Source organism: Vanessa tameamea, chromosome 30 (assembly GCF_037043105.1).
Source record: "Vanessa tameamea isolate UH-Manoa-2023 chromosome 30, ilVanTame1 primary haplotype, whole genome shotgun sequence".
NCBI lineage: Eukaryota > Metazoa > Arthropoda > Insecta > Lepidoptera > Nymphalidae > Vanessa > Vanessa tameamea.
Window position 1 is genome coordinate 2,882,873 of NC_087338.1, and position 22,605 is coordinate 2,905,477.

General features: G+C 35.5%; 2 protein-coding genes across 3 annotated transcripts in view; both read right to left on the minus strand.

Annotated features, from left to right (window-relative positions):
• LOC113391566 (D-altritol 5-dehydrogenase-like) overlaps window positions 1–22,605 on the minus strand; it is a 55,108-nt gene that overhangs the window by 28,788 nt on the left and 3,715 nt on the right. The window lies entirely within an intron of this gene.
• Window positions 4,031–22,605, minus strand: part of LOC113391564 (fatty acyl-CoA reductase wat-like) — a 51,630-nt gene continuing 33,055 nt past the window's right edge. For both annotated transcript variants that reach the window (XM_026627557.2, XM_064219998.1), the window contains exons 4-14: window positions 17,761–17,883; window positions 12,224–12,349; window positions 11,428–11,573; window positions 10,728–10,837; window positions 9,989–10,066; window positions 8,331–8,454; window positions 7,499–7,621; window positions 6,350–6,469; window positions 5,786–5,915; window positions 4,570–4,697; window positions 4,031–4,135 (exon numbers count right to left, since the gene is read on the minus strand). In XM_026627557.2, coding sequence (XP_026483342.2) covers window positions 4,048–4,135; window positions 4,570–4,697; window positions 5,786–5,915; window positions 6,350–6,469; window positions 7,499–7,621; window positions 8,331–8,454; window positions 9,989–10,066; window positions 10,728–10,837; window positions 11,428–11,573; window positions 12,224–12,349; window positions 17,761–17,883 — 1,296 coding nt within the window. In that variant the 3' untranslated portion in view covers window positions 4,031–4,047. The remainder of the gene's footprint in view (window positions 4,136–4,569; window positions 4,698–5,785; window positions 5,916–6,349; window positions 6,470–7,498; window positions 7,622–8,330; window positions 8,455–9,988; window positions 10,067–10,727; window positions 10,838–11,427; window positions 11,574–12,223; window positions 12,350–17,760; window positions 17,884–22,605) is intronic.

Genomic DNA, 22,605 nt, shown 5'->3' on the forward strand with positions numbered 1-22,605 from the left:
TCGGACAAGTTTTCAGCATCAATTTTCTCAAGTAAGCCCTCCTCGGTTTATCCCCTTCCGCTTTCTACCCCCTTTTCGTCATTGTGACACAATTTTAATTTTGAACTTGTCTTCTAGTACACGTATAAGTCAATGATGTATGTTTTTTTTGGATGTGCCATTTTGATATATATGACTTTCTATTAAAAAAATATCAATAAGATCGTAGCAATAATAATTAATGTTGTAGAAGATTTTTTTGAAAGAAATTTTGGAGAAAATGATTAATAATTAAAGATTTTGGTAAAATGAAAGAGTAATTAAATATTCTACGTTATATACAAACGAATTTATGGATTGATATGTTAATAATGCAGCTCAGTCAGATTAATAAAACACGCCATTTTTTTTTAATTTTATATACAAACTGACGTTAGAAATTGATTTGTATATTATGATTTTTCTTGTATTAAAAATGGCAACTTGCCGTATTTTTTTTTACCTCACTTAACTGAGACGCTCTTGGAATTATTTGTAAACAGTTTTTGGCGGGCGTTTAGTGAAACCCTGACCTCTCTTTCTGTCTTCGTCGATTTTACATTTGAAAGAAGAAGACAAGCTATATAACTTTTTTTTATTATATATTAAATGAAATGAATGTACTTTAAAAATCAAAACCAAGAATGTTCTTAATTGTAACTACGTACAAATAATTTCTAGTTTAGATATAGTTTTTATATGACTACCCAGACAAGATTTTTTATACAAGCAATACGAACGACTTTCTATGATATTATAGCAAATAATATCTAGATTTTATCTTTAAAAATTCGTAATGTGTGTTTTTGTATATTTTTGTACTGCAATATTATACAAAATTTCTTGTCAAATACTAGTAATCTTTTAAGATCGTGTGACTCACATCATAAACAGTAACTGTTATTATAGAACGATAGACAAAACATAATACTTTAACCAAAAGTAAACTCATAGATTTGTTGTTCTCTCTGACTGTTTTTAGATCTGTGTTTTATAGTAAATACTACGAGTACGGTTAGTAGCGAGTAACTCTAGCTTTTCGCTGTGATTAATGATCCAAATCATAACATTTAACGAGTAAAGTCGAGTTGAAACGCCGTAACGCCCCTCGTTCTTCATTTCGATATCCCGTAGAGTTATGAAAATTTAGAGCGACCAATTTATTTTATTCAAGATAAATTGATATTTTAAAATTTAGAAAACGAAAGTTGCGTATGATGTCAGTAACATAATCTTACGAGGTTATTAATGTTTAACAATCAACATGTATTCATATAATATTTATAATTGTCTGTCCTGACGAAGATTTAAATTTAATAAAGATTATTATATTAATATACTAATATGTAATCGTTCAACATACAGTCGGAGATGATATTCGAAGATTTAAAATATATATTTTATTATTATATATTGAAATTCTTTGATATCATACATTTAAAAAAAATGAAATATTTTTTTATGAACTATTTACCGGACTGACAATAAACATACTGACAAATATTGTATCAGTATTGGGGATCTATTTTAGTACCAGAACGTATGGCGACAAGGCAGACGCCGGGAAGTGGGGTGGGGGTATAGTTAGGTCGCTAGTGTTGTATCTAATATTAATAATATTAAAAAATGCGTCTGTCTGTCACGCTTTAACGACCGCTGAACCGAATTTGATGAAATTTTTATATGATGGAAACTTGAACCCCAAGAAAAGACTGGTTACAATTCTATAACTAAAACCTACCATCCCCCCACCCCCTAACATGCGGGCGAATTCTATTGGGTCTATATTGAATAATCATTGAATACAATTTTATTCTTCGTTTGGACAAACGGTAATAAATTTGAAAATCGTGTTCTTATGTAAGTAATGGTTTGTGATACCTTTGACTGCTTCACGCGTTTGAATGAATCTCCTATAGTATAGTATCTCCTAAGTTTATATACATGCAGACGGAACCTGTCTTTTACCAAGCTTTTTATGTAATTTAAGCAATTCAAATAGACACTAGAATGTTTATATTTTTTTTATATAAAGCGTCGGTGTCATGATTTTTTTTTTATTTACTATTTCAATAAGCTCTTAAATAACATTTAATTAATTTTTTTATTAATTGTGTTTTTGATTATTTTTAAAATTATGTAATCGCTAGACTGAGTTAATTCCATCCGTTTAGTTTTTTTAAACATTTTTGTATTATTATTTTTTAATACAAATTGTACGTGATTGTCTTTTTTATCTGTAACTCATCAATAATCCGTCGTTTTGTTGTAATGACGTCATGCTAGTTTAGGTAGGGTCTAACAAATTCAAAATCTATCAGTTTCATAAATGTTGAATAGGATTAAACTTTTATAAAATTTATAATTTACTACAGAATGTATTTATACACAACGTTCACAGCTTTTTGTCATTAGACAATACAAACAGCTATGTCCCTGCATTTTAAATCTGTAACATCTTCGAAAATATTCATTTAAATTACATGCTGCAAAGGGACGCGACTTTGTTTTATACTAGTGAAGTGAAGAACTGTCAAAACCGAGTTGTGCCGTTTTGTCTCGTACCTAAGCAATCATGACGTCGTTGTGCCAATATGACGAATTAATAAGATCTGTCGTAAATATTTATTCTGATAAGACGCTAATGAATTATGAATTTCATGAAACGATATATTTTAAGTAATTTTTATTTATATTGCAATTTGTATAGATCAATGTTTGATTCCTTAAAATAAGCGTAACTTTTATGTATTCTTTGCAAACTCCCAATGTTTTATAGTGATTTTTGTTGCAATAAAGGTTTTTAATAAAATTAAATTGTTGTCATTTTGACTATATATATATATATATATATTATTAAACTTTATTTTCATTGAAAATAAATAACATATAACTAAACCAAAAATATTTTTGTCGGTTCATTGTTATTTTTTTTTTAATTAAATAAAAGTTTTCTATTAAATTGGCGCGAGGAAATCAATTTTTTAAGCTTAAAAATGATTTTTAAAATAAGCTGATTTCGCCCGACTACTTACGAGAACCATGTACGAGTGGGATCTTAACCATTCTCCTTACGCTACCCTTCAAACTAAAACACAACAACACTGACTACTGCTTGGCGGTAATATATCTGATGGGTGGGGTGTACCTGCCCAGACGAGCTTGCACAAAGCCCTACCACCAAGTCAATATATTACTTAGAACTAAAAACTAAAATAAAGACATTTTTTAAAGAACAACATATAATTTTACGTATACATAACAGGGTTAATCAAAAAACTAAAATTTTATTCGATTTTATTCTTAAATCTACATTAGGTATACATTTTTTACACAACCTTAATAAAACCTGTACAACACTTAAACTAGACAACGATTTTTTATCGTTTAAATAGCCCACCTTTCACCTCACTACTACTTTACAAATAAAAAAAAATTAAATAATTTTTCATGTCTATTGCAAATTTAAACATATAATATTATATATTGAATGTATGATATGAATATATCTGTATATTCTGTTAGTGATTGAATTTTTTAACAACCGTTTTAAACCGATAAAAAAAAATAAAGAAGTCTTTATCGAAATAAGAGAGTCGAAGTTAGCCAGTTAAAAAGGCGCCAATTTCAAATTATTCTATTTAATCAAATCTCCCTCTAGCTTATAGAAGTTTTATTATTTCATGTATTTCGGTAGACATTTTTAAGGGGGCGAATATGACATAATTCTATTTTCCATTATTAAAAAAAAAATAATATGTCAATTTTGAAAAATAATTAGGACCGTTTTTATTGTACGAACAGAGCACACATTACGTAAACAGATTATAAATAAACAAAGGGTAATATAATTACTTAATAAAATATACATTTTATTATTTTTGGTGCAATATAAAACATCGGGTTAACGTATTGCAATTCATATCTATACCCGTTTTATATTTTAAACTATCAAATAAATGCCCACTTAGTAATGTTATTAAACACTGCCTGTTTTTACATATTGTGAACATTTCTTCTTCTTAAATTTTAAAAGATTCGTGTAAATATAGACCAGAGAGCGTAGATCACAAACATCAGGAAAAGGAATCGAACTATCTGGTGAAGATAGTATAATCTGAAACAAAAATTAAATTTGATTAAACTAAATATATTTTTCAAATCATCGTTTTTACAAAAGAAAAAAAATATTTTTTATAATGGAAGGGAAAATAGGCCACCTGGTAGTTACCAACAAAATCGACAATGCTACCAACCTTAGGAGTTAAGATTTACTACCATGTGCCTTTAGTTACATTGGCTTACTTCAAGTCGGAACACAACGATACTAAATATTGCTGTGTAGTGGTGGTATGAGTGGTATCTACCCAAACGAGTAAAAAAAAAAACAAAAAAAACTTGAAGATTTATTTGTTTCTAGTTGTTAGAATAAAATAAAGCTCTTCAGCAATACGCTCTGGGCAGAGCTACATTATAAATATATTTTGTATTTTTTAAAGATGTGTAAATGTATATATTTGTAATTGCAACATAATTAAAAAGCATATATACCTTTTCCATTTAATGCGAGCCTGCGGTATCGTGTCGTCGCTATCTTTGAACAGGTAGCGTCGGATACCAGCGAGGTAGTCTTCGAAGTAGTCATTCCAATCAATATCACTCATACTAAACGGGAATATCTGAAAAAGAAAATTGTTTTACAGTTCGATTGAACTCAATTTAGAGAAAAAAATCGAATCGAATATGGAATTACGATTCAACATAAAACAAAAACGCTGTCAGCATTCTTGACGTCTATAAATGTGATCATGGACTATCTTTGTTTAATTTAGTTGAAGTCGCAAGCATTAAGATACGTGAACTTTATCTATACTAATATTATAATATGATAAAGTAACTCTGTTTGTCTGGTAGTTTGAAAGTGGCACCGGTAACCGAGAAGCTATCTGGAAACCGGCTGTCTTAGTATGGGCATGTTATGCGGAGGAATGAGGACCATGTTGTGAGAAAGGTTTTGAGAATGGATGTGGATGGATATAAATTTAGGGGACGACCAAAGAAACGATGGATGGATTGTGTGAAAGACGATATGGTTAGAAAGAATGTTACTTGTGAGATGACGCCCGACAGAGAAGTGTGGAAGAAGAAGACATGCTGCCGACCCCAAGTAAAATTGGGATAAGGGCAGGAGGATGATGAACTCTGTTTGTTACTCTTTCACGACCTAACCACCGAGCCGAATTCTATGAAATTTGGTATCAAGCAAGCTTGAACCCCAAGGACGTAAGTTACTTTTTTTAAGAGTAACACCTGATGACCAAGCCCTAAATATTAGAGCCGGTGACAAGTAGTTGTTACATAGTTTTAAGTTATGTTAAATGAACACGAATTCTTATGAAAACACTCGTTGACTCCTGCGTCTTCGCTGGCGTTTTAAGGGTTAGTCGTCAGGTGTTAGGTATAAAAACCTTTCTAGGAGTTCAAGCTTGCTTCATACCACATTTCATAGAATTCGGCTCAGTGGTTCGGTCGTGTAAGATAAACAGACGGACAGAGTTTGTTTCGCATTTATAATATTAGTATAGACAAAGTTTACGTATCTAAGCTTGCTTAAGTGTACTCTCTAGTGGCTAAGGTATATTTCTAGAGGAGATGCTACAATTTAGACGAGCATAAACTAACAAAATAGCGAGGACAAAGAGACGCTCTACTAGAGCAATCCTCCACCATAATAAATGACTAAAATATCTGATCGTGTTTTAAATACCTGTTTGTCCAAATCTGACGTGTTCTCCCACAGTTCTCTGGTCCTTCGATTGCAGAAAGTTATTTCTCTCGTGCAGAAATACCTCAGTACCGATGAGAATTTATGTATCTTTCTGTAAACTTTTAACATTCTGGAAATAAAAAAAAATATTTAGTTAGATTTTATGCGAATTTCAGTGACGACGATGTCAAACCTTGGTTGTTAGACAAATTGTTCAAATTTCAATATCGGATTTCGATCGAAATATTTTTTACAAATTAAATTACAAAATTCACATTTTGCTGAGTCATGAAAAATAATAGTTTCTCAAGCATTTTTTTTTCTAATATTTAGAGGGCTAATGGAAGCTACCTACTCCCATATAAATTGGAACTTCGAAAAGGAAGGTTATGATGGGATCTTTTGTGCCTGTATTTCCCTCACTAATACTTCAAACCAGAATACAGAAATAAACAGCAATAATATTTACTAGATAAGCTGATCAGTGGATTCTACTTCGATAGAACAGCACAAAGGCGGATACCACTAGCCAATAAATGTAAAAAAGCAGATATTTATACTCACTTAGGTTTCTTTCCAATACATAAAGCTAATCCGTCGACCAGCGCCGCGGGTATCAAGTGAAGGAAAAATATATATATCTGATGCATTGCCGCCGATTTGTTGAGAGTCAAGGAGACGTACCTAAAACAGATTGCATTTATTATAAGCTAGCTGAGCCCGCGACGTCGTGCGCGTTACAATTTAACAATAAAGTTATTTTTCAGTTCGCAGATTTTAGTATAACTCATTAATTCTGGGAGGCACCCAACGTGACGGCGGAGTGGTAGAAAGCGTTAGGACTGCGCGCGGTACTGGACAGTATTTGGACATTGCAGCGTGACTTTATTATTATTTTATGTATAATTCTAAAATAAAAGCCTAAGTTAGTCCTTATTGCATCAGCTATCTGTCAGTGAGAGTTCAGACAAAATCAGCCCAGCCGTTCCAGAGATTAGCCGAGATAAACAGACACATAGACAGACAGACAAAAATTTAAAAACATGCTATTTCGGTATATGTACCGTGTATACATACATGTGCATTTATTAAAAATGGGTTATTTTAATATTACAAACAGACACTCCAATTTTATTATATGCATAGATGATGAAGATGATTTATCGTTCTGTCCAAATTTTCCCTTGGCAGCCAGAGACTAGCGAACTTACTGCAAGATATGTCATAGTGCAGCACTAACTTCGTGAATAATTTTGGCTACATTCTCCTCGAAGACTAGCTAACCTCGCAGGATACGAAACAGAGCAGGACCAATGTTAAGTATATTTAATATTATTGTGTACTAACAAGCCAGCGAATTACTGGTTCGTGTGACTGGTATAGCCCTTATGGTCAAAAACTAAAATATACAAAATTAAAAAGCAAAGCCGTTCAGCAAGATTTAACTCCGTATTTCACTTGTGAAATGTTAAAAAGCAACGGCAATTCACATGCTTTTGGGACAGTTGATAAAGCTCTATATTATTTTTATCAGAAGTGATTTATTTTAGTATTAAATGTTTACGACGAAATTATACCTTCATTACAAGAGAAGAAGTTTCGCTTAAGTCCTATAAGGGGTTAATAAAAGCATACAGTTATAAATTTGAGTTATGAATGAATAAGTTATTCAAGACAAAATTGAGGGTGAAACTAATATGATAAAGGTCTTACCAGACAGCGTTAGAGAAGGGATGTTTGTCGATCATCGCCAAGTTTAAGTTCGTGAACTCGCCCCAAGTTATTCGGTTTTCCACTGAACTTACATAATTAAATATTGGTGGTTCTAAAATCGAGCTGAAATAATTTCAGTTAATTAAAGTATAAATTTGACAATCATAATATTGTATTTAAAGTATTTTAGGTGTCAAAGATGAGGTTTCCTAAAGTAAGTGTTTGCAATTCTTCAGAAAGGCAAAAATTGGTAAATTAGCTCTTGAATTGACAACACGCGTTTACATTAAAGTTTTACACATTACATTATTAAGAGCCTGTAAATTTGCCACTGCTGGGCTAAGGCCTCCTCTCCCTTTGAGGAGAAGGTTTAGAACATATTCCACCACGCTGCTCCAATGCGGGTCGGTGGAACACACAAGTGGCAGAATTTCGTTGAAATTAGACACATGCAGGTTTCCTCACGATGTTTTCCTTCACCGCTGAGCACGAGATGAATTATAAATACAAATACTTAGAGCCGAGATGGCCCAGTGGGTAGAACGCGTGCATCTTTACCGATGATTTCGGGTTCAAGCCCAGTTTATCAATTGATCTATGTTTACAACTGGTTTCTGCTGTAAGTCACCAACAATCTCAAAAGTCTGTATCAGTTTTTTGGCAACTTAATTGAACATAGAAGATGAAGATTGTGTAAAACTGAATTATAAATACAAATAAAGAATATGAAAATTCAGTGGCGCTTCCCTGACCCCCCCCAGATTAATATTCAAGTGTCTGAACGCTGGGCTAACAGAACAAGCGTCTGTTAATTATTTAATAATTATTGCACCTTTTTCTAAATTGCTTGTAGACATCATGAGCTGCGACCATGAGGCAATTGACAACTGAGTCAACGGGTACTATGTCAGCCGTGACAGATTCATCACACTGCATCGTCCTCAGCATCCCCGTTACTGAAAGTAGAAATATGATTTTTCATCATTTTTATAAATTGTCTTTCACAGCTTTGTCTAAAATTCGTCCATTCAGTTTTTTTTTTTGTTTTTATGTCATAGGTTAGCGGACGAGCATATGGGCCACCTGATGGCAGGTGGTCACCATCGCCCATAGACTATGGCGCTGTTAGAATTATTAATCATTCCTTATATCGCCAATGCGCCACCAACCTTGGGAACTAAGAAATGATGTCCCTTATGCCTGTAGTTACACTGGTTCACTCACCCTTCAAACCGAAACACCAATACTGAGTACTGTTGTTTGGCGGTAGCATATCTGATTAGTGGGTGGTACTTAGCAAGAAGGGCTTAAAGAGTATCTACTATCAGTTCTAGTATTTATTACAGATAAATGAATGTTTAAGTAATTTTAATAAAAATATTACTTCTCCTACCATTAGGATAGACCACATTTATGAATTTACTTGATATTTAGCGAAAATAGCACCAAGTTCTTGGGTTAGATCCTGGATTAGAAAATCATCGTCTACTGTGACGTAATCCTCATTTAAAGCACGATGTTAGGAAATTGGTGGCTCTATAATGCCTCGGAAAGAACGAACTGCCGTTAATCGTGCATCTTTTATAGTATCTGGCTATCTTCTGTGTTTGTGCACGAACACACTATAATATATTGATTATATAAAATAGTCTTGAACATTTGTCACCATAGTCGAGAATTGGTCAAACTGCAGGCTTTAAACAATCAAGCAAAGCCACTATTTTACAATGTTGCTTCAATCATTATAAAAAAATAATCTTTTCGATCGAAACACTCTCAATAACAGTCCGGAATCCGGAAGTAGAAAGTGTACACACTCCCGTGCCTCAGAAACCACGTATACCCTATTCTAATGCAAAAAGGAAAAAAGATAAACAAACCTTAGATTTACGTATTTCATGGGATTTGCTAATAACAGATATATTGTGCACTACTAAGAGTTTATGGTTAATATATCTTGATTTAAAAAATAACTATATTACACTTAACTACTCATTTCACTTTCATTTTACTTCTAAAAATCCGATAACAGTTTTGTCGACGTTCAAAACGCCATTTTTTCGCAAATCCATAGTGAATAACATAGATTAATCAAGCGCTCTGCCAATGATATCGCGTCAATTTACTGTCAAATGTTGTTTATCTGTCTTTTTTCCTGTTATGTTTGGAATAGAGTGTGAATCCGTTGGTCCTGCATCTAACTTCTTTTAAGTGGATTTTGCGTGTAAGGGATTAGAGAGTGCAGCTGTTTGTTTAATATGTCCTGCGCAGTTGGCTCTTGAGATTGACCATATTTTTTTTTTTTATGTTAGAGGTAGCCAACGAGCAGGAGGCTCACCTGATGGAAAGTGACTACCACCGCCCATGGACATCTGCAACACCGGGGGGCTTGCAGGTGCGTTGCCGGCCTTTCAGGAAAGAGTACGCTCTTTTCTTGAAGATTCAGACCATAGCCTAAAGAATCAAGACATCATCACTTATATTACTAACCGGTACCGACAGCTGCTCCAGTGGGTCCATACATGTTGTCCAGCCAACATTTCAGAGGTTCTTTTGCAGTTGAAGACACTGCAACAATAACATATAATCGTCGGACAAATAACAAGACAATAGTTCAACTATTTTGGACATACAATGCAAATATATTTTTTCAAATATGACAACTGAATTTTAAACTAGTTTGAACCAACTGGTTGCGGTAAATTTTGCTCATCGTTTCTGTAGGGGTGACATTATATTTCTAATAAGTACTTTTTTTACGATATAGGAAGGCGGACGAGCAAATGGGCCACCTGATGGTGAGTGGACCACTCACGTGGATGTGCCACCGATCTTGGGATCTAAGATGTTTTGTTCCTTGTGCCTATAGTTACACTGGCTCACTCAATACTGAGTACTACAACACAAAGCCCTACCACCAAGTAACTTTTTTTTAAAGTATCTTAATCTTGATAACTTACATATTAAAAATGTTTTTTAGAATCACTAGAGCCATTTTGTAAGATCAAATAAGATACTCACCGCAGAACACGTGATGATGTCAGAAGTGATATGCGACATTGACTAGGATGATCATAACATTAAAGGGTACAGGCGTAAATATTAGAATAGTTCACAAGTGAGATACGAAGTGAGTTCTTACAACATAGCACTGCTGCGATTAACAACCATGGACAAGTAAAAATATAAATGATTCTTTAACTATAATAAATATACATAATTTTATTACCGATGGCCGGTCTAAATATTCCTAATGGCACGTTATTGGAGTTCCGCCTCAATTCTTTCTCTGCCAACGCTTTGGTAAAGGTATATGTATTAGGCCATTTCTCTAAAATACTGTGGAAAAAAAAAACAATTAAATTGACAATGATTTAGGTCTCCAGTAAAAATAGCTTGTGCAACTTAAAAGTTGGCTGATTCCATTCGGGGAAAACTGCGATTAGTTAAAAAAGTTACCAGCCGGTAAACAGTGGTTGTGTTTAATTTGACAATCAATAAGTAAGTGTAATGCTTCTAAATTGTATAAAGGAAATTGATTTAAAAAACGCCCTCTGCTTAGACTAAGTTTCCTTTAAAGTCTTTGGTCATAATATCGCTTGAATTTTGAGACATCTTCTTCCGCTTACATCAGTCATATTTCTCATCAGCTTATAATATTTCTTAATATGGAAGAGATCCATCAATAAATGTGTTCAAACAAAAAAACCTTTCCAGCTTCATAATATTAGTACTTGTAATAGATGAATAATTGCCGTTAATTTTTAGCTCATTTTTTATTGTATTGACAATAATTGCAAGCTTTTACAAAGTTTAACGTAGATTCTTTCACCAGTTTTTCTCAGGAAAGGGCATTTTATTTTCCAAAACTGGTGTAATTAATTTAATTCTTCTAAATTGGATAAATAATTTTGTAAATGAACACTTACATTGGTAAAATATCATTAATCTGATCATCCGTTAGTTTGTTGATCATGTTGTGAAGTTTCTCGCTTTCCGAATTGCAAGGGTAGAACTTCTCCTCGACGTATGTCAGGTGAGAGTTTGAATAAGCCGTCGATATGTGCATGAAGACCTGGAGATTTATAAAATTATTGATAAAGCTATACAAGTTTTGAAGGTATTAAAGCTCTATAAGCCCTTGGTGCCACACATATTCTAAGGTCAAATATGAATACTTTTTGGTATCAAACTACCGGTTGGGACGCTGAGATTAGTGGATGAAGAGTATACTGATTTCATCACTAGTGTGTCGCTAATGCATTGACCTTGAAAATAGTATTTATATTTATAACAGTGCTAATAGATATGTTATATATAGACGACTAATCATTGCCCCCATGTCCAAATAAATAGTTACCTGTAAATGTTCCTGAGTTTGTTAATTCTATCTTGGAAATATGTTTTATGACGTATAAATTGGATTAAGCGCTCGTTTAATAGAACTGAGATAATTGTGTTTAGACTTTCAAGATCAGCTGTCAATCTTACCCCATCGGAAAATGCTTTTGCTCGTGGGTTTATCCTGTAGAGTCCATCGGCCCTGTAGAGCTATTATGTATGAAACTCGAAAGTCACCGCAGACCACAAGTACAAAATTGGAATAAAATTTCCCGGAAAATTTCTCTATTTCTGCGGTAGATTACACCATAAGCTGCACGATACCTACCCAGACAGGCTCGCACAAAGCCCAACCATACAGTAAAACCAAGTTAAACAATTTACCTTCAAGCCTTTCATATCTTTGGCTAGTTCTAACAAGTACAGCGGTGCTTGAACATTCGTGATCAATGCAGCGCGCAGGTGCTCGTCAAACTTAACAGTGGCCGCTGAATGGAATATCACATGGACCTGGAAATCAAGAAACATAAGTTGAGAAAGGAAACATATTAATAAATGCTATCATTTACAATTTTTTATATTTTTTTCCAAAGATGGCGTATGGCTGTGAATTGTTATTACTGTCGCCCGTAGCACAATACCAAATTAAACCAAAATATAATTCATTCAAAGCTTTTACAAGCAGCTTTATGTTATACTCTCGAATTATAAGTATCTAAAAGTAACCGGTAAGGAACTCAGTAGTTACTCTTATTTAACGAGTACTATACTATAGGAATCTACTGGCGACTCGCTCGGCTTCGCAAGGGTTCAAATTATTATTATTAATAAAAATCATATAAATCAAATAGTGGGATTACTGTCAAGCAAAGCCGACGATTTGTGTATGTATGTATTTTGTTGTTTGTGTTTTGTTGTTGATGATCGACTGAAACTGTGTTTAATACGTGCTCGTATAATCCACAATAAATTAAAAAAAAAATAAAAAATAAATAACAATAACAATATAAAAAAATAAAAAATGGTTAAGTGTATTAAATGCTCGAAAATTATTATAAAAAAACTACCAGGATTGCAGTGCGGAAAATGTAACAAGTGGTTACATGCGTCATGGGCCGGTCTAACTCCTGACCAACTAATAACCCTAAATTCCACTGAATCCATCAACAGGAAGTGTAGGGCATGCTCAGAAGGAGTAAAATCCAGGCGCTTGTCATGAATCATGCCTGATATCGAGGATGAAGGCGACGATAACACTGACCACGAGTTTATTATCCCAGATAACCACATGACGCAGAAAATATTGCGGGAAATAAGAAAAGAAATAACAGGCATTGTACAATCTGAATTACAACGTTCATTAAAATACTACTCTGACAAAATAGACGATTACGAGGAGCGCATGAAATTCTACGAAACTAGAATTAAAACCGTTGAAAACCAGTGCGGTGATTTGAAGAATACCCTCAAAAATATGTGTTTAAAATATGATGCCTTGGAAGTGAAGTGCAACCAAATTGAGCAAGCTCACCTGGCACAACAGCTGGAAGTTTGTGGAGTCAGTGAATCGGAGAGGGAAGACACAACGGAAATAATAAAGAACGTGGCCACCACAATTGGCGCCGACATCTCTGACGTGGTGAAAGCTTACAGGAAAAAGACGCCAGTCCGACAGCGTAGCGGATCGAAAAGGGTTGTCTCGCTATCCAGTCCCATTGTCGTCATCTTCAATGGTGTGCGTAATACTTGGCTGGAAGCGGGCAAAAAGGTAAAGTTCTCAGCTCGTGACCTAGGAATGAAGGGTGAGCAGACTGAGTATCTACGGGAATCCTTAACACCAGCCACTGATTACCTTCTGTGGAAGGCCAAAGAAGAACTAAAGGTACGTCACGGCTTCGAATATGTATGGTGTAAAAATGGTACTGTCTTCGCGAGAAATTCCGAAAATGAGAAAATAATATCTCCTCACTCCTTACAATTGGATACCCTCACTCAAAAACTAGAAAAGACAAATTAAAACTGTAAACATTTTCTTACTTTTAAATTTCTCTAATATTTGTATGTTATATATGTATATGTAATTATTTCGTAAAAAAATGGCTAACACAAACTGTAGCTTAAATGTCTTGTGTAAACTTACACGATTTTACAAAACTAATATCAAAATAATGACGATCAAACTTTGTTATTATTACATGTGAACATACGATCTATTCGCAAAAACTTTGCAGAAATCGAATACGCAGTAACTAATCCGCTAAAAACTATTCATTTGTTAATTTTAACTGAGGTTAACATAAAATAAGACTCTGTTGGTATGTCCAAACTCCCAGACTATTCTATGTTTTGTGAACTAAGAAGTAATAGAAAAGTAGGCGGTATCTTGCTGCTTGTTCATAATACTTTGACTTTTGATAGAAATACTGAGTCTCATATATATTTTGAATACAGGGGAATTAATTGTAGATGATCATTATAAATTAGGCATCTGTGCGGTCTACAGACCGCCGGATTATAATAAAGAAGGATTTATAAATGAAATTGTATCCCTTGTGTCAAAAAATAACTGGAATAATGATTTTGTAATTATTGACGATATAAACTTAGACTTAAAAAAAAACAACCCTGTAATTGACCGGTATCTGAACTCCCTATCCGAACTGGGATTTTATTCGGGTATTAATCAATATACACGAATCGAAAAACGCATGAATACAATAAACAAGTCCTTTGTTGATCATATTTTTATTAGAAATGTAAAAAAAATGTGATATTTATACCGGCGTCGTTAAAATTGTTCTAGCTGATCACTGCATGACTGTTTGTGCGATACAAGGCGCGCGGCGCGGACGTGATGAGTCACGTTTGCCTCAGCTGTTTACGACAATAAATAATAAGGAGCTTAAAAACCGGTTATGCAGTGTTGACTGGAGCGAGGCGCTAAGATTTATTGATCCTAACGACATTTATAATTTTATGTACAATCAATTCAATTATGCCTATGAAATGAGTAAGCATTGTATAAAAAATAATAGTAGGAAAAAAGTTTGTAAGTGGTCAAATAAAAAATTAACATGTATGTGTAAAAAACGCGATGAACTTTATAATATATGGCGTGAGGACGAATTAAATACTAAAAGGAGATTGTTATATAATTCTTATCGAAACAAAACAAACAAATATACTCAATTCCTTAAAAATAGTCAGATAAAAAATGATATACTTATGTAAAAACTTTAAAAATCAACGGGAAATTTGGAAAATCGTTAATAGTCTTACCGGAAAAATTGTAAAATGTATAGATGATATTATTGTAAAACACTTCAAATCCACATAGTCTATCAAATAACTTTGCGAAAGAATTTGACAAAAATGTGATAAGCTTATGTAATCAGTGCGATACAAAAATGTTAAGGTCTACTTCATACGAAAACATACCGGACACTTCGATTAGATTAGGGCGAGCGCGTGAGGATGTTCAACGTATAATTATGCATATTAATGACAAAAAGTTCAGGTTACGACGGTATTAGAGCGAACGATTAATTCCGTTATCACTCACCTCATAAATCAATGTGTAGCCACATCGATCTATCCGGATATGCTGAAAATTGGTGTTATCCGGCCGATATACAAAAAGGGTAAGCGTGATGCCAAAATATTGAAAGTAATTAAAAATTATTGAAAGATATTTAGGGGAAAAAATAAATAAATATTTAGCTCAGTAATTAACAATAAACAATATGGGTTTCAGAATAATAAAAGTACCACTGAACTACTGAGGAAATTTACTCACGGTGTTAACACCTACTTGAACAAAAGACTACACGTGCTCGTCTAATTGACTTTAGTAAAGCCTTCGATGTATTAAATCTTAATATACTATTTGATAAACTCTCGCGAGGTGGTATACAGGGTCCTTTATTAGAATTGTTAAAAATCTATCATCTAAATAGAAAAACCACAGTAAGCTTAGGAAACCATTATAGCAATTTAATATCAACCACATGTGGCACAGCACAAGGCTCTATTATCGGTCCTACGGAGTATCTGTTGTACGTAAACGACATGGTTAATATCATAGATGAGGGCACTGTATACCAGTTCGCGGATGACACATGTTTAGCAGTAGCCGAAAAAAAACGTCAAACAAGCGCAGGACAGACTGCAATATAATTTTGATCAGCTTTGTAAACGGGCTCACGATATGGGTCTGATAATTAACGCACAAAAGACCAAGTTTATGCACATCCACCCGTCGCACAACAAGACAGATATCAGACCTCCTATCGTGGCTCAGAACCACTTTTGTTTGCGCTCTCCATGTGGTCTGAATTGTTCGTGTGTGGAAATTGAACAAGTAAAAACTCATATGTAAAGCTTAGTAATCGATGACGGATTCACCTGGATGTTTGTTCAAAGCTAAGGATCGGTATTAAGCAAACTCAGTATATTAAAATACAAATTACCTTACAGTATATGACGACTTATGTATGTTGCCTTGGCTGACTCGGTCATCGGTTACGGTACTAGTAGCTATGGGAGATCTTGTAAGTCTAACTTAGAAATTATAAATAACCTTCAATTAAGATTGCCTAAGACTATTGTACCTAAAAACATTCTTTTTCGACACAGGGACAGCTACGATCACCTATTTCGGCATTGTCAGGTTATGACTGTGTATGATAAATTTAAATTTTCGATTCTCACTTAAATTAAAAATTCAAACCTATTAAGCGAAAAATTTAGACCTACATGCTTGCGACAACTGTATACTAAGCAGTCATATAACTTACCTGAAACTAATAATAATTTGTATGGAAAGAGAACTGATGACTACCTGGTGCCTGTCCTTATTAATGAACTGCCTAGGGAATTGCAGGAGTTGTATATAAGTGCCACGAAAAGTAAATCACGCTTTAAAAAAATTTTTTTACATAAAATGTCTTAAGAATTAACATCGCTCTCTGTACCCAGATAAACCCGTGAGGTTTTCGTGGTTACTTAACGTGCAAAAAAAAGAATAGTATAAATTACTATAATGTTAAAAAAATTATATCATTTAGCATTTAGGAATGTAACTTTCTATCAGCGAAATATCTTTTAGATAAATACTTTCAATTACCTCCTACATACAAACAAACAACTCTATATTCGTATAGATATGGTATTTTATCAAGTAATATTCCTTATGTTTTTTGGAATGAGTTTTAAATGTAATCGCGTTAAAGAAAAGAAAACCATGCTCCAGGAAGGCTTTACTGCCTTGGCAAAGTCAGAAACTTGGTGGTATAAGATAACCTACATTAAACATTTTTTTTTAAGTTACTCCACATTAACTAGGCCAATTAAAAAAATTAAAGCTCAAAAAACATTGATAAATAAAGCATAATTACACAATACAAGATTATATTAAGGAAAAAAAAGCGCGGACTTAGTATTTCTTGATTTCGAGGCAGGATATACAAAAAAAAGTAATCGTACTTTACTGACAAAATCTTTAATCAAAATCAAAAAGTAATTATAGAGATTCTTGCCGGCTAACATTTAAATGAATACTGTAACATGACGACTCAAATCGATAAAGAATATTATAATATTTTTGTACTTTTTTCAAGCTGAATCTAACTTTTGGGCAGGTGGCTCCAACCCACCCAATGTGGGGACATTTGAGCGAAGCCGTTAGCGGAGAACAGATAATTAAGAAAAACGTCATAGTCTCGTTTGGCGCCAAGTTATGACGCAAATAATCAAACGCTATATGTCATAAGAACAATAATAATTGCAGCTGATTCTTCGAATAGAGCTAATGTGTTCAATTACTATTTAAAATGTCGTTTAATCTTTGATTTGAATTGTAATTATTTATAAATAAAAAACATATATCCATCAGTTTCCCATCAGTTTATAACAACCGTTACCTTTTCGATGAGTGTCTGCCTGTCAGTGATGTTTAGTCCTAAGCCCGCGGCTTCACAGTCCGCTGGTATGGCGACTATTTTGTGTCTGAACTTCGGCACCTCCTCTTTAAGACGATCGAAAACCTGCAACAAAAACGCATAAACATTACATTACATTAACAGCCTGTAAATCTCCCACTGCTGGGCTAAAGCCTCCTCTCCCTTTGAGGAGAAGGTTTGGAGCATATTTCCCCACGCTGCTCCAATTCGGGTTAGAGGAATACACATGTGGCTGAATTTTATTGAAATTAGACACATGCAGGTTTCCTTACGATGTTTTCCTTCATCGCCGAGCACGAGATGAATTATAAACATAAATTAAGCACATGAAAATTCAGTGGTGCTTGCCTGGGTTTGAAACAAAAACGCATCAATTAGTAGAAATATATTATTGTCTTTACCCGTGCGCCAATTTCACTATCAAAATGTCACTTCGTCGCAATAGAATATCGTCGCTGATTATACGTTTTCCTATTTTGCTAACACAACAATACAGTTGCGGTTCCGTCGAAGTTGGATCGGGATCGTATCATAAACTATATAAATGTGGAATTGGATACTAGTTACAGTTAAGCCGAGGTTTATTTATTTCAGTAATAGTTAACGTCGGGATAGAATCGGGAACGTATATGGCTTCCTGGCCACGGACTAACTGCGGAAATAATATAGTACAGGCGTTTATTTTATTTTTTTAATTCAAATAACTGGGCAAACTGACTGACTGACTGTAGGCATTTGTTCGAACAAATCTTAATAATTTAAAATTATTCATATTTAGCATTATTAATAATTATGATATTTATTTGCTGGGTGGTAAAGCTGTATGCTAGCCCGTCTGGGTAACCAATTTATTAATAAACGTATGCTTCTTTTAAAAAAAATTGTTAGGTAGTTATCGTCTTGGCTTTGCTTTAATTAATTACTGGCTACGGCTCTGGACAACACTACACTAAGGCCTATTCCAATCGAATTAGGAATAATCAAATCAAATCAATTTTATTCAAGTAAACTTTACAATGAAGCGTTTTTGAATTGTCGATATTAAAATACTACCACCGTTTCGGAAAACAGCCTCCAGCGAGAAGAAACGGCAAGAAACTCGCATAGTTGCTCTTTTCAAATAAACAGATTTACGATGCTGTTTTTTGCAATAATTAGTGTTTTGGAACGCGAGCCTAAATCCAGGCGTTTTTTTCTAAACCAATTCTAATAAAGATTAACAAATCTTATATTTACGTATTTCATGCGATTTGCTAATAACTCGGCTATAGTGTGCAATTAAGTTTATGATTAATATATCTTTATTTATAATACAACACTATTACACTTAACTACTTATATATTTAATTTAACTGAATAAAATACCGAACATAGTATCGTCGACGTTCAAAACGGCATTTTTGCCCAAATCTATAATAAATATCATATATTAATACAGCTCCCGACCAATGATATCGTATCAGTTTGCTGGCAAATGCTGTTTTGGCTTTTCTCACCTTACAGTTGGAGTAGTGTATATATTGAGATAGTCTGTACTATAAAATTACAAGCATCATTCAAGGACTTTATAGATATAGGAATGACAATAAGTATTCCGTCTAATAAACTTAATTTTGCAAGTATAACTTAATTAGATGCAACTACTGACCTTTTTTAGGCGTCAACGTCACGTTTTTCAACTGTTTTTGTTAACGTTCTCAGTGATAAATTAATACTTCTAATAGGAGTCAAAGGTTTTGATCTATGACATATTAAAATGTTTAATAACAAATTAGTATATCCTGTTTCATAGTTCATATATATTTGTACGTGTATTTTATATATATACGTAAAGAGTCTGTTTCGATTTTTTTTTAACCGATGACATAAATATTCTGTAACTAACAGCCCCGTCTTAACCATAACAAACGCCAAATTGCATGAGTTCCGGTGATCTCATCTCTCCCAGAAAAGATTGTTAAGAGACATCTTGAGCGCCTCACCTATGTTTTCAGACTTGATCATTACCGGTGAGGCGCCCCCTAGCCTGCATCTGCACCCTGGCATAAGACTGGTTTGCCAACGTATCTATTCGCCCGTACAATGCAACGTACAACATGTACTTTGTATTTTCTGGGATTCCGTACCCAAAGAAAAACGGACCCTATTAAAGAAAGAAAAGTTTATTATTACTAAGACTCCGCTGTCTATCCGTCCGTCTGTCACCAGGCTGTATCTCATGAACCGTGATAGTTAGACACTTGAAATTTTCACAGATGATGTATTTGTGTTGCCGCTACCTATACCAAAAAAACAGAATAGAATACATATTTAAGGGGGCTCCCATATAACAGACATGATTTATTTGCCGTTTTTATAGATACGGAATCCTTCGTGCGCGAATCCTACTTGCACTTGGCCGGTTTATTTCATATTAACACGTCGTAATATTTCTACAAGAATTGGTACAACTTTATAAAACGGAAGCAGTGTTTACATTAACCGATCAAAAATTATCATTATGTTATACACAAACACCCAGACCCAAGATAGGGTCTGGGTGTTTGTGGTACCGTCGTTACTTCTGATTTTCCATAACACACGTGCTTTAGCTACTTACATTGGGATCAGAGTAATGTATGTGATGCTGTCCAATGTTTATTATTATTATTTAATATTTTTTATTGTTACAAAGTATTATTGCTTATCAAAGTGAATCTGAAACAGGATATACTAATTTGTTATTAAACATTTTAATATGTCATAGATCAAAACCTTTGACTCCTATTAGAAGTATTAATTTATCACTGAGAACGTTAACAAAAACAGTTGAAAAACGTGTGACGTTGACGCCGAGAAAACGTCAGTAGTTGCATGTAATTAAGTTATACTTGCAAAATTAAGCATAGAAAACTAATGAAGTTTTTCTACATCGACTCGGCCGAATCGAACCCGGGACCTCGGAGTGGCGTACCCATGAAAACCGGTGTGCCTGGTCAAGTAGTGTACTCGACCACGGAGGTCGTCAATCAAACTAAACAATTTTTATTATTATTTTACATTTTGTTTTAAATAAACATATAGACAAAATATTATATTATGCTGACTGTAGATATTTAGAAGACTCACAATTTTCCTATACAGAGCTCTTTATGTATTTGTTATATAATCATTTATTTACACCAATAAATTAATGTACGCAATTTGTTTACAGTATTTTATAAATCTAGGATTTTTACATTAGCAACTCTGGTAGTGGACCTCTGACCTCGAACTAATACAAATTATAATATCAGAGTCAGCGATTCCTCGATAATCCATTGCAAACTTGATTCGTTTGTGATGTATATATGTTACTGTAAAAACTCGAACTAAGGTAAATCATAAGATTTTCCAGTAAAACCTAAGATTTACCGACATGAGTTGGTAAATGTAAGTATTTATTTTAAAGGGACGACTTTTTCGGACTTTCACCATTCCAACCTTTTTTTTTTTTTTTTTTTTTTTTTTTTTTTTTTTTTTTTTTTTTTTTTTTTTTTTTTTTTTTTTTTTTTTTTTTTTTCTCTCGCTGGAAAAACGCGTTACGCGCTTCCCCCACGTGATGGAAGGTGGGGGGGTGTGTGGGACTCCCCGGAGCCCTGGACGCCGAGTGCGCCCAGGTACGCCGGGTTTACCCACTAAAAAACCAGCGGTACCCTTTCCGTCTTTCGGCGGGCGCCACGGGATCGCTTGCGCATGCTACCGTGACGCCCTGACGGTCGGCCCGCCTATGCGAGCCTCCAACACCTAGAGGGGGTTCTCGGGGTACTGAGACCCTCCCTAGTCCCTGCGACGCCTATTGAGGCGGGGGGAGAAGGTGCGCGTAGCGCTTCTTCCTCCTCCCCGGTCGTCTTCGGCGGAGCGGGTCTGCAGCGGCATCCTCTTCCCGCTCCCGCTCCGCGGCTTCCTTCTGCGACATCACGTTTTCGCAGAAGGAGCGCATCTCCGACCAACACGTCTCGCTACCGAGCATTTCGTTGACGATGCTCGGCAGCGAGAGGTCTCCGCCCATAGTCGCCGCAAGGGTGTGCCTCTGGGGCCCCCACGCGGCACACTCACTCAGGGTGTGGAGCGCCGTGTCGACTGGCGCACCACACTCGTGGCAGGAGGGTGACACCTCCCGCCGCGCTATCCCGTGCAGGTACTTACCGAAGCATCCGTGCCCGGTAAGTACCTGCGTCATCCTGAAGGTGAGTGTGCCCTTCTTCCTCTCGACCCAGCGACTCAAGTGGGGGCGGATCGCCTCCACTGTCGCCAGGCCCGCCGTGGGTGACCCCAGGTCCTCCTGCCATCGGGCGATCAGGGCTCGCTGGGCTAGAGCCCTGATCCGCCCGACCTCCGCCGACCCTGGACGGTCGCCGCGGTTCCTCGCCTCGACCCGGAACCGGTACACTTCCGCGAGCACCTCCGCCTGGAGCTCCCAGGGCGGATCGCCCGCGAGAAGTGTCGCCGCAGCCCACGACACCGTACGGTACCCTCTGACGCCTCTCACCGCTATGACCCTCTGCGGCTTTCGCAGCAGGGCCCGGTTGTCAGCGGTGAGAGCGTCGACCCAGATCGGGGCACCGTACAGCGCCATCGACCTCACTACGCCGGAGTAGAGACGCCGGCATAGCGATCCCGGCCCCCCCACATTCGGAAGGAGGCGGCCGAGAGCGGCGGCGGCGTTGATGAGCCTCGGGCCGAGATGGACAAAATGCTGCCCGAAGCTCCATCGACCGTCCAGGATGAGGCCCAGATACTTCATCTGGGCCTGCACCTTGATCACCGTCCCCTGGACGGTGATAC